The 17,477-nt window shown below is 39.1% G+C and overlaps 1 protein-coding gene across 2 annotated transcripts in view; it reads right to left on the bottom strand.

The window, feature by feature from the left end:
* Window positions 1-17,477, bottom strand: part of gabra2b (gamma-aminobutyric acid type A receptor subunit alpha2b) — an 80,362-nt gene that overhangs the window by 22,140 nt on the left and 40,745 nt on the right. For both annotated transcript variants that reach the window (XM_039663110.2, XM_089135058.1), the window contains exon 8: window positions 7,769-7,921. In XM_039663110.2, the coding sequence (XP_039519044.1) occupies window positions 7,769-7,921 (153 nt within the window). The remainder of the gene's footprint in view (window positions 1-7,768; window positions 7,922-17,477) is intronic.

The following is a 17,477-nucleotide window of genomic DNA, read 5'->3' as shown; positions in this document are numbered from 1 at the left end:
AGCCACCAGATGCTAGAAGGCTGCAGAGTTTGTCGACCAGATTCTTGGCCATGTCACGGGAAGCAAAGCTCTGAAGACAATTATCCACATAAAATGACTTCTCCACTGAAACACGTGTATCCTCTCCAGGCCGGCTGTGATCCATTACATGTTTCTGGAGCGAAAAGGATGCACAACATGGACTGCAAGTAGTCCCGAAAGGTAGTACCTGCCATTCATAGACATCAGGGATTCGTTCTCTTTGCATATCTCTCCAGATGTATCTCAGTAGGGGTCTGTCCTTTGGCAAGAGGCGTACCTGATGGAACATACCCCGGATGTCGCTACTTATGGCAATGGAGTGCTCCCGGAAACGCAGAAGGACTGCCAGAAGTGACGGACCAAGTGTTGGACCAGGAAGGAGGAGCTCGTTCAGGTTATGCCCTTGGTATGAGAATGAACAGTTGAAGACTACCCTTTTCTTCTCATTATGTTGCACTATGTGGTGCGGAATGTACCAGGCTTCCTCTGTTTGGTTCACCTGTTCCTGATCAAGTTTGACAACATACCCAGCTTTTACTAACTTGGTTAGCTCCTCTTGGTATACTGCAGCCAGATCGGGGTTCCTTTCCAGTCGTTTCTCGATTGCCCTTAACTGAGGTATAACCGCCTCCTTAGGTGCATGGAGACGAGGCATGTTCTTAACACGTAGCAGAGGAGTAGCGTATCGTCGAACACCAGCAACATCCACCCTCACAGTGGTTTCCTGCAGAAGCTGAATACACTCTTTGTCTTGCCGTGACCTGGTGATCACCTTTTCGCTCTGGTAAGGTAGAACATCCATTTGCCATAATCTCTCAACGTTGGCATAAAGGTCATTGACGGGCCGCAGCGAGGTGAAGAAGCATTGATCAGAGGAAGGATGACTGCTCAACTCCTGAGTTGGACCCTGCAGTGTCCATCCCAGACGGGTTCTCACTGCTGCCGGACCACCAGGGGGCCCCAGTCTGACTGGCTGTATAGGTGTGATAAGGTGTGGGCAGTCAGAGCCAATGAGAAGCACAGGTTGTACCTTGTTTAGATGCTGCAGCGGTAACCCGGAGAGATGCTTGAACTTTCTTTGCAGCACACTGACTGGGTGAGTATGTTCTGCCAGGCTAAGTACATTGGCTGTGAAGGCATTACCGATCTTGTAGACTTTGCTGGGGTTAACAGTTGGAGACACTGTGAAACTCACTGCTGCGCCGTGAACTACCTGAGTATCTTGTCTCACTGTGCGAAGCATAAGCTCCTCAGGTTTTCCCACAAGTCCCAATCTCTCTACTGCATCATGCAAAATGATGGTCCGCTCTGATCCATCGTCCAACACTGCATAAGCTTCAATCGCTCTGTTACCATTCCGAAGTAGTACCTTTGCCACCTTAAGAAGCACTTTGCTACTGGACGTTGAGCGATCAAGATACAAAACTGCACTAGACGGAACGGTGTTCTGCTTATATGGATTGACTTGATCGTTGACTTCATGCAGTACTAGAAGGTGCTTTCTGCTACAACTTGGACAGCAAGTCTTTAGTGTGCAGTTGGCTGCTTGATGTCCACGACCACAACGCCAGCATCGGCTTTTAGTCTTTATCCAGTCTATCTTCTGGTCCTTGTTAAGAAGCTTGAAGTTATCACAGCCATTCAAATAATGCTTGTCGTTGTCACAGTATGGACAAAAGGCCTTTCCCTTCTCCGCTCGGTCTGGATCTGGCTTGGACGTGGCTGACGACATCAGTGTGGACGGTGACTTTCCAGTCCCAAGGAGAACTGTAGTTGGTCTGCGAAACTGCTTAGGCTCTCTTCTCACCTCCCTGAGATGTGCAGAGGAATCCTGTTTTGGGTGACATGCATACTGACTAGCATCCTCCTGCACTTGAAGCTCGTATTCCAGCCAATCTGCAAAGTGTAGCAGTGTAGGAATTTCAACTCGCAGTGGGTAAGTATATCTCTTAAAACTGGATCTAAGGTCATGTGGCAGTTTACTCTGAAGACGAGATACATGTGATCCACATTCCAGCTCTACTTTACCTTTGTGACCCAACTGCTGCAACATACTGACAAGAGAGCGTACCTGGAGTCCAAACATCCTAAAGGCTCTAATATCTCCACTGCGTATGCTGGATCCATCCATCAGCTCAGAGATTCGTTGCAAGGCTAATTGATGAGGTTGACCATACATTTTAGTCAGAGCACTCATAGTGTTGGTGAAGGGAAACCTTGAATTGCTGTAAGAGTCTGCCACTAAGAGGGCCTCCTCTAGTTTCAGATGGTCTGTGAGGATTTGAAACTTAAAGTGTTCTGAGGCATCATCAGGCAGGATGTTCTCCAGAGCAATTCTCAGCCTTGAAAACTCCCTAGGGTCAGGAGACTTAAGGAAAGGTATGGTAGGTGCTGGGCCTCTGTAGGTTTTCTCGTTGGAAAATGAAGGTAATGGATGCTCCAAACTATATTCGGCATGGGCTGGTGTCTGAAAGTCCAGTGATGGAACCACATAATCAGGCTGCTCAGGTGGCGGGGAATACAGGTTAGAGTTATCATACCTGCTATGGGGTGTGTAACTAAACTGTGTTGTCAAAGGGATTCTCTCATTTGTAGAAGAAGAAATGTTCATGTTTCTTAAGTCCTCATTCAGCTCAGAGCTTTCTCCTAATGCAGCTGGATATGACTGTCTCTCAACAGCAAGTGGTGTCAATCTGGAGCGTGTGGCTGGTATTGGGCGGTACGACTGTGGAGTCGGCATGTTGACTACTGGAGAGTAAGAGCGTGGTAGTGGCATTGGTGTAGTGACTGACTTGGGTAAATCTCTACGCTCAGATTTCAGACTTTGAAGCTCATTACAGAGTACAGCATTCTGTTGACGCATCTCCTGTAGTGTTGTGATGATCTCAGGAAGCTGGCTGGCCTGTCGTTGCAAAGCTGCATTCTCCCTCTTAATCTCTTCAAACATAGCTGTTAACTCTGGTAACTGTTGCACTTGCCTTTGCAATATAGCATTCTCTTCTCTCAGTTTTACAGAAGTGCTGTCCCAGCGGTCAGTCAATCTCCATTCTGCACAATCTGATGCCTGGCTGACTGGTGAAGTGGATCTGGAATGATCTGTAGGATTTAGTGGTTCATCCTCCTGTACAGCTTGGTAGTTAGACGACCATGGTTGCTGTCGACGAGACCCAGGTCCACTGAGCTCATAGTCTTCGAAGTAAGCTGGAGGGCAAACTCGTCTCCGTGGTCGTGCGACAGGGGTTTGTCTTTCTGGATGAGACATAGCTGTAGCAGTCCACTCAATCCGGCTCGAAGGACCATGTAAAATACTGCTAACCACTCTTTATACTTTCTGGTTCGGATTACTTGAACGGCTACAGGAGGTCCGGTTAGAACAGGATGTCTCACACCAGAGTAGTTTGGGTTCTCGTAGGTGCTTTATTGTACAAAGGTCAGGCATGTAACCATGAATGCGACCATGTATGTGGTTCTGTAACAAACAATATACAGAATATGAATAAAATGAATTACAAATCACAGATCTACAACAGCTCTACAATTCTGGTATAAATATAATCAAGGATGTATTAAAGGGAATTAAAGAAATAAAGCAATGTGATAATATACATATATTTATAACTGTCTCGATTATTTTCTCACTGTATGTCTAACTCACTTAGTGCTAACATGCCCGTACATGTTCCCCGAGACCCAATTGAGGTCCACACAACATACAAATATATGTCCCTATACTTCTAACAATACGGGAGGATAACTTGCTATTTAAGTGACAATACAAAGGCAAACATAACCAACAATATGAACACTCCGATACAATGCTGCGACAGCCTATTCAAATCTCCCTCACGGATGCATCATGCGATAAATATGCAAGTGTACTTACTATTAGCTGCACGCACACACATAATCTTTAAATCCTTGAATGACAGCACTTCGATCGAACTTAACTGCTATTTACAACTTTTATTCACTATAAACATGTCAGCACATCCTCTAGTCAGGCGATCTTGCTTATTAACTCTCCGTGCAACTTTTACGAGCAGTCCAACTCACGAACAGAGGCGGGGGAGATCGGAAGAGTCCATTTCAAAGGGGTGGCCTTTTCTACACTCCTTAGCTATTTAGCCCAGAGCGAGTTTTCAATTATGCAGCTCTCGACCGCCTTCATGCACATCTGAGCTCCATTTTAATGCCATTCTCTCTATTCAACTTTAATACCTCTTGACACATTGTTTAACTCTAATAAGCTATACACAACATACTAACATTTCATATGATGCTCTACAATTAATTTGTGGCATTAATATACTGACCTTAAAGCGTTATTGTTTGGCAATGCAATATCTCTTTTGGGAACGCTAGTTCTGAACGTTTGCCTCATGGCAGGTTGTTTAAAAGGCTGTATAATGGACGGATAGAGCGAGAAAGATAAGAGACAGAAAGAGGCCGGGACAGTTGAAGAACTGTCAGAAAGCCTCCAGGGACAGAGAGAGAAACCGACGGTAGAATAAAGACAAAGACAGAAAGAGAGACAGACAGTAGGGGCAGAAAGACATCTGAACCTATGCCAGGAGGGCTCAGCTCCTCAACATTACCTGCTTAGCAACACCGAGCTCAGGGAATATCCACAGTAACCGAATTATTCCGTACCTGAGCTCCATAAATCCTCACAGAAATGCCCAGAAAGGACCGGCTTCCCTGTTAAAGTCTTTAATCTGGGGCAGAGGACTCAGGAGCCAGAGGCTCCCTGGGCTCCTTGTGAATTTTATGGCTTGAAGGTCAATCTTGCTTCTTCAGCTACAGTAGTGTTACTTACTGCCATTGAAAATGTGTTTGTCCAGAAAGGAAATAAAGACATCATCAAAGTAGTCCATGTGACATCAGTGGGTTAGTTACAATGTTTTGAAGCATCGGAAATACATTTCGGTCCAAAAATAACAAAAACTACGACTTTATTCAGCATTGTATTCTCTTCCGGTTCTGTTGGTCATTCGGAGCGAGTAGCGAAATCCTGTCTCTTTTCTTTGTGTCAACTATTCGAAGCATTCTGCAGTATGGTGGCGCAGTGTGGTTTGGGGGCCTCTCAGCTCATTTGAAGGCCAGGATTTTTCGGCTCCTGGGAATTTGTTCAAAATTGGTGGGACAGTCGGTTGAGAAGGCGTTTATTGAAAGTCATGAAATACATACTGTACGATTGGCTCATAAAATCTCCCAAGATTACTCTCATGTGCTGAATAAGGAGTATCAACTCCTGCCCTCTGGGAGGCGCTATAGGGTCCCAGAGTGCAGGAAGAACAAATACAAACACTCATTTGTTCCTCTGTCAATATCGATGCTGAATCAACGCATGAGGGGAAAGAAGTGATAGTTTTCCCCCCACTTGTAGCTGAAGAACACTCTTGCAGGGCGGAGTACCCATAATATTATTTAAGTACTTTTGTATACTTTTTATTGATGACTGTATGTTTTGTTTTTAGTTTCTGTGTGTTATAATTGTTGGAGTTTGTGTTGCAAGACAAATTTCCGTGTACACGGACAATAAAGTACTATATTATCTTATCTTATCTTATCTTATCTTGTGGATCCGCGTTCAGTGACGCTGCTGACGTGTGTCCGTGTATTCGGGTTCAAATAAACTAACCCACTGATGTCACATGGACTACTTTGATGATGTCTTTATTTCCTTTCTGGACAAGGACAGTATGCCGTACACACATTTTCAATGGAGGGACTGAAATCTCTCGGACTGAATCTAAAACATCTTAAACTGTGTTCTGAAGATGAATGGAGGTCTGACGGGATTGGACATGAGGGAGACTCATTAATGACATCATTTTCATTTTTGGGTGAACTAACAAGCCCGACCTAAATGTTTAATGTCACGATTGTTACCATTTATTTGCATTAGTTTATATCCAGCTGGTCGCTTTTATGCATTCATTAGCCACACTGTTTGTGTAGATATTTAAAGATGGGCATCTGCAAGCATGACTGTTTGGATTTGTATGACACTTTACAATAAAGTCAATTTGTAAGGTTCATACAAGTATTGTTCATTGTTAATTTTAACATTTACAAATACATTTTTACATTTTAAAGATGTCTCTTAACCTTAGTAAATGCAATTTGAACTAACACAAATGATCAAAATGTTTTTTTTTTTTTAAATAATGTTCAGCACTGGTTTGTGTGTTTCGCTGGTTTCTAGAATAAAATAAGTCGTACTTTTTTGTATTTCATGGCCATGGCTGTACCCACCATTGAGGTCCAGACCTCTCTATTTTTGGGGGGTTGTGAAATAATTGCCTAATATTAACAGCACATTGGTGCTACAAAGATATCAGACACTGCCAAGATAATGGACTTTCTCAACTGAGCTGATCATACATAAAGTCTGGGATTCAAAGTGTGAAATCTTAGTTGATTTTTTTTTATTTTATTCTTGAAAAGTAAAATGAAAGTTTTTTTTTTGCATGTTATACTTTCTGAGACAGTCAAAAAACTTTTGTAAACTTCACTTTAATTTCCTCCTGAATGGGTGAATATGACAACTATTGTTAGAATTAAAAATCTAGACTCAATCACAGCCATGTCAATTTTAATCTAAAATCAAACCTTCGTTCAGCTCAGTGTGACCTTAGTCCTCCATTAATCTGTCAGAGTAAATTAATTTATGCAGATTTTCTCCTTTAGTTCGACTGGAGGCCAACAGTGCGTCAAACCCAGCAGAAGTCAGAATATCAGTTTGGCAACAGCGACCATGTGGAAAGATTTTAAATGTAATCAACCATCAATATATTTCATGATAAACCCATCACTGATCACTACAGTACGTTCCATTTATGAAATTAACTCGTTCCCCTCCATTGATGAAAATTTCCGTCATTTATGAGACACCGCTTCCCCGCCATTGATGGAAATTCCAGACTTTACATGTTTTCACTGTTATACGGTAGGGGGCGCTATTACACATCTTCTGAAAGAGTACTGAATCTCCTGATCAAACACAGGCGAAGAAGAATCAGAAACAAGCGATTTCAAAAGTAAGCAGATGAATATGCAAAATAACGCGATCATCAACTTTAAACGGTATATACATCAAAACTGCCTGATGTTACAGGAATGCTAACAGCATGTGAAGGCTTGCTAACCAATGGCGGCCCCCAGGGTAGCTTCAGTTCCCGGCTGATGGATTACCCCCCTGTATATAATGCATGGGCGCAACAATTGCGTCAGAATCACGACTGAACGCTTGCACAGCTGATCAAACAGCGAACACGGCGGCTAACGCAACGTCTCGTTCCCGCATCTCAAGGAACCCGAGGTTACTATAGACCTTATTCAGAGCAGCGCCATGACAGGTATGAAAGTGAGGCTGTGAGGGATAGACTTACCGTGTTTCCAATGGCATCCGCTGTAAAAAGCTGAATAAAGCTCCTAGATTACTTACAATTTTCCACAGCTTACATTGTCGGGAGTTTTTTGTCAACTGAAATTTCTTGGAAAGATATTTTTCCAGTGTTTCATGAGCAGAACAATCCGAAAACACATTAAATAACAGTACAGCCCATTGAAGAGATGCAGATCTATCCCTCACAGCCTCGCTTTCATTCTCATTAAAAATCAAAGATGGCGCTTGCAGTGAATAAGGCGTATACTAAGCGGAGACGGTCTCTAAACGTTTTTTTTTTTTTTTGCAATTGTATTATTACAGTAAATTGGAGATTCACTCAGAAATTAAACTCACCAAAGACAGTTCGGGCCGGAACAGACTCTCGGTTGAGCCAGAAGGACACCTGGGATAGGATGACTGTCATGATGCACGGCAGGTACGTCTGAATCACAAAATAACCGATCTTCCTCTTCAGGTGGAAGTGGGCCGTCATCACAGTGTATTCACCTGTGGGGGGAAAAACAGAGACTTATGGGAAACTGTCCAAAATAACATTCAGATAGGCTTTGTTGAGTAAATAAAAAAACACTGGAGAGCATCAGATTCACAACATAATACATGAATCGTAATATAAATACTAAGCGATTAAAATCAGACATACAAGGGGTCACTTGAAAAACGCTCAGTGACTGTCGCATGACATTTAATTTAAATCAGTGGAAAATTCATTCATCAAATGTTTTTCAACAAAAATAAATTGGATGAATTTACATTACATTTAAAAAGATATCATCCTCTCAAATACTATATTTATGCAGTCAAAGGATTGGCATTTATTTAACTCCAGTTTCAAAGCTTCGTAAACAAGTAAATATGAAGATCAGGATCATGATGGATCTCAATTTTAAGTTTGATTCCCCAATCCAGTCACCATTAGCAAGTGTTACACAATATAATTTAATAGTCCACTTTAGACATTCTATAAGTAACTTTGCATCTACTACAGTAATTCTCATTAGACTGTTATGCCTGGTTCAGATTACACGATTTTTTTTTGTCTGTTGCGATAGTCACTGTGTCAGATTACGCGATTTTGACTCCTAAAATCTTGTCGTGTCGTGGACAAAACACATGTTAGACTACATGTTGCTTCCTGACCAGTCATCGCATGCCGTCTTTAATGGTGCGCGTGATGTCATCGAGACGGCGAAACTAGTAGCGTGTGACTTCCGGAAACGAACGTAAACAAACAATGGATGAAGCGGTGAGTGTTGTATTGGCAAAAAAAAAAAAGTAAAAAAAAAGAAAGAAAACGAGACAATGGTCCTGGATGTCGAAGAGGACAGTATGGGCTGTCAATCCTCCAAAGACAACTTGAGGTAAAATATTGTTTTCTTATATATTTTTACTTTTTAACGTTAACAATATCGTCTCTCTTTCGTTTCACCATTTTTGAAAGTTGTGTACGGAAAAGCTTCTGTGCTCCTATTCAACGCATTCTCATCCTTTAGCGTCATATAGAACGCTATATGACAAAACGGCGCTATACTGCGCACATGGCACCCGTTATCGTTAATATAACACGCGCTGTGATGGTTAGGTTTAGGTGTGGTGTAGGGTAGGGTAGTCTCATATTACGCTAAAGGATTTATGACGCCTTGGGTTCGCGTGAATATTAACGATAAAGGGTGCCATGTGCGTAGTATAGCGCCGTTTTGTCATATAGCGTTCTATGTGACGATAAAGGATGAGAACGGGCTGTCCTATTGGTCAACCATATACATGTGACGGAACAGTCGTGGTCGACCGTTAAAAAAATTAAACATGCTAGTCTATTTGACGTGAAGCATCGCAGACGCGACATAGGTTGTCGCCCACTATGACACACTATACAAGATTATACGATCGAATCTTGCATCCCAACGCCTGTTGTCGTTTACAAATCCCCACGACACCCTACGTCAAACGGATCGTGCCAAAATCGGGCTAAAATCGTGTAATCTGAACCAGGCATTAGGTTAATTTAATAGTGTCGAAGTTACGACGTCACTCTGTAGGCCAAAACGCGGAAGTGAGTTAGCATTTTAGCACTACGGTTCCCTCGCTCTAAAGTCTATGGGATTTTTGAACGGGTTTTTGCTAAATCGCCTGAAATAAGGTCTGTGGTGAACAAAACCTCTAAATATTTTCACGTTTTGATCTGACATAGAACACAGAGTTATAACCTGCTTGTGTTTTTTTTTTACTTTATTGTGTCTGATTGTGTTTTTTAAAATCTTTATATAGGCTTCAAAATGTATAAATTTTGGATTAACTTGTAAAGATTATCTTGCTAGACAAAACGTGTGAGGGTCACAACTCTTTGTTAAACGCAGATCTTATTTTTTGCGATTTTCCAAAAGTCTATGTGGAAAATGCATTGCTTTTCAACCGAGGGAACCCATGCGCCGCTAGCTTCCGAGTTGTCCTACAAAGTGACGTCATCACTTCGGCACTCTATAAGGTGACTTGTACTTGCAAAGTGACTTATAGTCTGTATAAAGTCTGTTGGGGAGCATCACAATAAAGTGTTAGCAGATATTAAACACACAGTCCACTAATACTCTACTGAGAGTAAGTTGACATGTAGTTACTTATAGAATGTCTAAAGTGCACAATCAAAAGAAAGTGTTCGCAAATCTAATTTTGGAAATCACAAGAAAAGATTAAGTAAAAGAGGAGGCACTCTGTAAATAGGACATCAAAGAACAGATATTACGATGCATATGATATATACTGAAACGGCTGATGCTGGGGAGGGAAAGACACATAATTATAAGCAAAGCTATTTGATGGGAGTCAAAATTACACCTCATCTCAAACGATCAGGTCAGTCTGAACCGACTCTACGGAGACAGTTTGTTACCGAGCAAAATGACACAAAGAAAGAAAATCTCCTCGACATCTTCATGAGGTTTTTAACCTCATTATCACATAGCATTATTCCAACCGCTCGCAGAGACACAGAAACGTGGCAAACCGCCTGGAAACGGAGAATCTCCGCCGGCAAGTGGCCCACGAGACAGAGAGAGAGGGAGAGGGAGAGGGAAGGCATAACCCAAGGATGGAGGAAGACATTGGTTGCCCATGGCAACAGAAGAGAGAAATCTATCTGGTGCCTTTGGATGTTGGTGGAGGATGCTGGTGCCATTTGGCAGAGGGGGGAAACTCCGCGTCCTTTCTGCAGAGGAAGAACTGACGGATTTTTGCCAGCTCTAATCCTGTAAATCTCATTCTTTCCTTTCCTTGTTGAACTGCACACGACATCCTCTCGGAGACGGTTCCTGCTTTCAGGAGCACCGGTTATCTTAGCACGGAGCTGCGCTGGGGAAAATAAGCACGAATGAGGATGAGCAGCGTCTGCTTTCATTTAATTAACAGCGGTCCACTAGAAAAAACAGCAAGAGGAAATGTAAATGTGCACGAGAGTTCAGGCGCGTGTGTGTGTGTGAGAGAATGCCTCTCGACTGAATAAAAAGATTTAAAAGGAAAATAAGACTGTACTGTGGAGAAAGACGATGGATCTCTTTCAAAACCTAGCTTGCTCCCTATACCTAGGCTGGATTATAAATAACTGGAAAATAAATAAAACTGAAAAAATTAACTGTATATATATGATAAAAATGATATATATATATATTCAGTTTTAGTTTTTATTTATTTCCAGCATTTTGTGTAATATTGTAATATATATATATATTACATAAATTAGCAAAACTTAAAATTAAACTCAAAATATGTATACATATATATATATATATATATATATATATATATATATATATATAAATTAAAATGAAAAGCATTAAACGAAAATTATAAAATGAAAATCATAAAATTAAAAAATGAATCTGAAATGAAAATTAAAAAAAGCTAAAAAAACTAAAATTAAAATGAAAGCTAAAAATAGAAATAAATTATATACTATAAATAAATAAAAAAATTTTAGATTAAAAAACTTAAACTAAATGGAAATTACAAATATTGTCTTGGAAAATAACTGATTATAATTTGAAGAATTACAATAACTTACTGGAAATAAATTAATAAAAACTAAAACTAAACAAGCTTAAAAAACCCTATATATATATATATATATATATATATATATATATATATATAAAAACACATTAAAACAAAATAACTAAAAGTTTAACTTATTAAGTTTAACTAACAAAATTTAAAAACTAAAAATGTAAAAAATCGAAAAAAAAAAATAAAAAAAATAAAAACTATAATAATATATACATAATGCTAAAATAACATTCCAGCAAGGAGACATAAATCCCAGAATGCATTGCAACAACTTTACAATCTGAGATGGTGGATGTGTTGAGAGAAATGTGATATTTATATATATATTCAGTAAAAATATGTATAAATATGATAAAATTATGAAAATATGTGTCAGTCTAATTAAAACTGCACTGTTTTTGAAAAAAAGCATTGTCCTTTTTTAATGTTTGTTGTCGGCATAGGAATCAATTGTGAGTTCAAATAAGTAGCACTATTTTGTGTTTAACTGTATAAAGTTCAAAATCAGTTGTTTAAGACGTTCTATTATAGTTAGGAAATTGCCTAACAGCCTATGTGGACAGCAAGGTGCTCACACTAGGATTTGGAAGCTAACGTGTGTGTTAGTAGCCACTCAGAGCCGCCGTCTGTGCACCGTGAAGATGTTAATTAAAGCGTGAAGATGTCGATCGGTCACAGGAGATGGCATGCTTCTCTCTGGAAAGCAGAGATTCCAGAACACACACCGGCTCAGTCCCAAACCCGTGAGCTGCTGTGCTGTCTACTGTCTACACAAACAGCGGCTTTATAAAACAGCGTCCAAATCGAAAGCAAATCCCAAGAGTGGCTGAACTAAACTTCTCTACAAATACAGCAAGTTCATTAATGCTCAGGCATGCCACACAAATAGAGTGAAATTGAATCCACCTTATTCCTATGATGCTTTACGCAAATTATGGGTGACTTCCGTACAGCTAACAATCAGTGAAAGGAGTGGTTCACTTTTAAAAAAACTTTTGCTGATAATTTACTCACCCCCATGTCATCTAAGATGTCCATTCTTTCTTCAGTCGAAAAGAAATTAAGGTTTTTGATGAAAACATTCCAGGATTTTTCTCCATATAATGGACTTCAATGGGAACCAAACGGTTCAAGGTCCAAAAGACAGTTTCAGTGCAAACTGTTCAAAGGGCTTTAAACGATTTAAGACGATGAATAAGGGTCTTATGAAGCGAAACGATCGCTCATTTTTACGTTTTATAAGCTCAAATGGTCGTCTTGCTCTGTTCTGCGATGAGTGTTCGTGACTCTCCTGTTCGAACTCGTTCATCAAAATGAACAAATCTTTTTTCGTGTCATTTGGTTCATTCAATGAACGAAATGAACGAGTTGACTCTGGAAAAGATTCATTCATTTTGATAAACGAGTTCGAACAGGAGAGTCACAAACACCCATAAGGTGGATAGAATAGAATAGAATAGAATAGAATAGAATGGAATAGAATGGAATGGAATAGAATGGAATAGGGGATGTCTAAAAATGTTGTCTAGGAAGGCAACTCCCTAGGGTTTGGAACGGAGCTGATATATTACAGCAACACTACACTCGACACAAAGATTCTCATTAAGGAGCCTGACCTCACGCTGACCTGAAGACCAATGCAGGTAATAACAGGGGGAAGACTATCGTTTTTTTCACACATCATTTAATGAAGGCAAATAAATAGCCCTCTGACAGCTACATTAGGGCTCTTCTGAACCGAAGCGTGATGCAGCAATAAAACTTCATTTAAACTGCTGAAAGGCACAATGTAATCTTCTAGCTTCTTACACAAACTGCATTTAATGAATGAGACATGCACTGTAAAACAAGAAAACAATCTTCCATAGTATTTGTGTCTGTTTTTACAGATAGCATTGAGAAGATTCCTTAAGATGTTAAAGTTTTACGAAAAAATATATCGAAATTAAGTGAGTTGCAATGGGGTTGCAAAAAATTATCTCATTTTAGGTAACACTTTACAATAAGTTTCATTAGTTAACATTAGTTAACTACATTAGTTAACATGTACAATATGTGAACAATACTTCTTCAGCATTTATTAATCTTAGTTAATATTAATTCCAACATTTACTAATACGTTATTAAAATCAAAGGTTGAATTAGTTAACATTAGTTAAGGGACTGTGAACTAACATGAACGCACAATGAACAGCTGTATTTGTATTAACTAACATTAACAAAGATTAATAAACACTGTAACTAATGCATTGCTCATCGTTAGTTAATGCATTTTACTAATGTTAACTAATGAACCTTATTGTAAAGTGTTACCACATTTTATTTATATTACTTCATTGAGATATATTTTCTTGTTTTTCGGCATAAACTCAATTTAGATATTTTTATTTTTTTCATGATTTAAGACTGTGCTTCTCAAGTAAATTCGTCTCGATATTTTAATGTTTTGAGAAAAACAAGACACAAATACTGAGATTTTCAGTTAACAATTGAAAGCTGAATGAAGACCAGAGTCAATTATTTGCCCAAAAGAATAACGCTAATATATGAAGCCCCTGACAAAAGCATATTGTCATCTATAGGACCTCTTCTTCTTTCAGTGTGGAGTCCAGAGGGTTAAAACTAAATCAACTGTGGTTGGTCACTTTTACCAAACAATCTCTTCATGTCTAAGTGGGATCAGATCTCAGGTCAGTGTGTGATGAGGACTAGACTCAAATGTCTGGTTACGCCGGTCTACACACACACACATCCAAGCGCTGCACAAACGATGACAGATCTGCTCCGCTAATTGCCACCAGCGAGTGTGTATCGCCCTCTCCCACTACAAGCGTGATGCTGATCGCCATGGTGATGTTTCCACTTCTAATGATGTCACTGACAGAATACCAGCATCATTTGATCTTTCTTGTTCTCTCTCTCTACATGTCTCTCGTTTTCCATCTTTCGCAGATAATCCCGGCCTCTGTCGTCATCAAGAATGTGCGCCGGTAATGATCTCTCAGTGTGTCAACGTCATGACGAACAGAAAAGGGGTGAATAGATCTGAGAGGGGGGTAATTTTGCAATAAAAGCTAAAAATAGTTCACACAAAAATAAGAAGAAAGAAATCTGTCACTTTCTTACCAACATCTAAATCACTTTCTTGTGTTTCATGTTGTACATTCGTCTACATTTTACCATAAAGATTTAAAAGGACATTAGGCTGAGTAAGGTAATAAAGAATAAGCATATATATATATATATATATATATATGAAGAGTTCAGATGCAAAAGCCTCTAAATGCCATTTGAAATTTTCTTCTTGAATGATTATTTTTTATCAAACTTGTATATTTAAGTTCAGTAATTTCACTTAAATAACAAATAATAGGTAATCATCATTGCCATTTAAGTGAAATCACTCAACTTAAATATACAAGCTTGATAAAAAATGGCATTTAGAGGCTTTTGCATCTGAACTCTCCATATATATATATATATATATATATACACACAGTATATACTGTATGTAATATACTATTATTTATGTGTTATTATTTGCTCATTTTAATGTGTTGAATTACAAATATACTTGTGCCTAATTAAATCGTGAAAATAATGTCACAATGCAGCATATCTTCAAATGAAAATGGTCGTTTCAAAACTGTATGTCTTTAGTTCTTCTGGGGAACATAAAATAAAAGACAATGGGATCCAAAAAATAAAATACTTACTAAATAAACCAACACTATCTCACGACCAATTCGTACGAATTCGACGCATGATTAAAAAGTGTCTAATTCGTACTAATTCGTACGATTAGTCTAAACCCACGTGATGGTTAGGTTTAGGGGCGGGGTAAGGGGTAGGTCATTCGTACGAATTCAAACAAATTGGCCAATTCGTAAAATATGTACGATTAAGCAAAATCGTATTAATTCGTACGAGTGAAGTCGTATGAATTGTTACGAATTAGCCACTTTTTAATCATTCGTCGAATTCGTACGACTTGGTCGTGAGATCGGGTTGAATAAACTGGAAAATATTATGTTTTCTAATACATTTATTTCACGCACGGATCGCTTCTGGCAGCACTGCACCATCAGTGGGAGACCCAGAGCTCGTTAGCCAAACAAAGCCCCAAATACGAGTAAAAACCAGCATTGAAACGGTGTTACTTGCAAGTTGCCCAGTAAGTAAAGGATAATGCACATCCAGCCAATTGCTATCTCAGAATAAACACTGACAGGGTGATCATATGGAAGCTTGTTTCCACCACTGAATAAAAAAAAAAATTAATAATTGTGATTTTTTATCTCACAATTGCGAGATATAAAATCAGAATTGTGAGAAATAAAGTCGCGATTGCGAGATATAAAGTCGCAATTATGAGAAATAATGTTGCAATTGCGAGAAAAAGAGAAAAATTAGACTTTATAATCTCACAATTGCCAGTTTACATCTCGCAATTCTGACTTTATAACACATAATTGTGAGTTTAAATCTCGAAATTCTGACTTCTTTTCTCAGAATTGTGAGATATAAAATCACAATTGCGAGTTATCAGGCCAATTCTAAGGGAAAAAAAGACCCTCAGAATAGTTTATATCTCACAATTCTGGCTTTACAACACACAATTGCGACTTTATATCAATCAATTCTGACTTTATAACACAATTGTGACTTTGTCACTTAATTCTGACTTTATAACACACAATTGCGACTTTATACCACGCGATTCTGACTTTATATCTCGCAATTATGAGTAATAATTTCGCAATTGTGAGAAAAAAAAGTCCGAATGTGAGATAAGTCGCAATTAGCTTTTTTTTTATTTTCATTCTGTGGCGGAAACAATCTTCCATATGATTAGGAACCTGACGGATCTTCTTTCAAAAACAAAACTTATTATAACCCCATCACCTTTTTAAAATATATCTCTCTCTGTGTGTTCCACAGGAGAACTAAAATCATGTATTTTGACATTATTTTCACGATAATTAAGCACATTTCCCCCTCATTATTCTCATTACTGTAATGTGTTGTGTTAGTGTGTGTGTAAGCCTCATTCTCAATGGTGCTTCTCATTAGATTCTCATTAATGTAATGCACAAAAATCTTAATGGTCCTAAAAATAGGCTTCATGCTCCTTAAGGAAAATATCATTTCAAATTTCTCTTTCTTGTGATTTTTTGGGGTGATATATGGTCCGAAAAGAACATTTGCTCACTGATGTACTGACTCTGAGTGTGTATCTGTTATCTTGAAGCCATTATCACAGCACTGATAAGCCAGAATAACACATGGGCGTCACGTACCCCGCCATCGTGTTTAAGTGCTCATCATGACACTGTGCCTCTCATCTACACTTGCTTTTTGTAAGTAAACACACCCCTTCATTGCATCATTAATCAATGTGAACACACACACACACACAGATAGCTAGACAAGCCTGAAGTGGCTTTACTCTAAGTGGTTTCCAACCCTGTGGCCTCAAGGAAGAAAAACCGTTCAGATATTGCGAAAACTTAAGTGTGCAAAATGTAGTAGTGCGCACTCAAGTGTGGCAGATGACCCAATTTTCCCTCAGACGGCATGTTCACGCTGTTGTAATGAATGATTAATATCACGTTACATGATGGAGACGTACAAGAGCCCCAGGAGAAAAGGTCCAAAGGCTCATGCATGTGTGCTTTAATGCACACGTTTGTGTGTGTTTGTGTGAGTGAGCCGCCGGTACCCGTTTGAGTACACTTACTAAGGGTGATGCAAACAGCCCTTAACAAATGGGCCTGAACAGAAGACACGAATCCCACAGCGATGACTTGGGAATTCTGTCTTGGGAAATGAAATGGAAACAATTAACAAGTACATTTCAGGAAACTGAATGGAATTAAGACTCGTCTCATTACCTTCATGTCCTCACAACTTAAGAAAGGTTGATGATTCGATTAAATTAAATTCAGATTTATATGTGCAACCACTTTTACGATAACTTTTACGGCTC

The sequence above is a fragment of the Pimephales promelas genome, chromosome 9 (genome assembly GCF_988280905.1).
Source record: "Pimephales promelas chromosome 9, fPimPro1.hap1.1, whole genome shotgun sequence".
Classification (NCBI taxonomy): Eukaryota; Metazoa; Chordata; class Actinopteri; order Cypriniformes; family Leuciscidae; genus Pimephales; species Pimephales promelas.
This window is presented reverse-complemented; position numbering and strand designations above follow the sequence as displayed.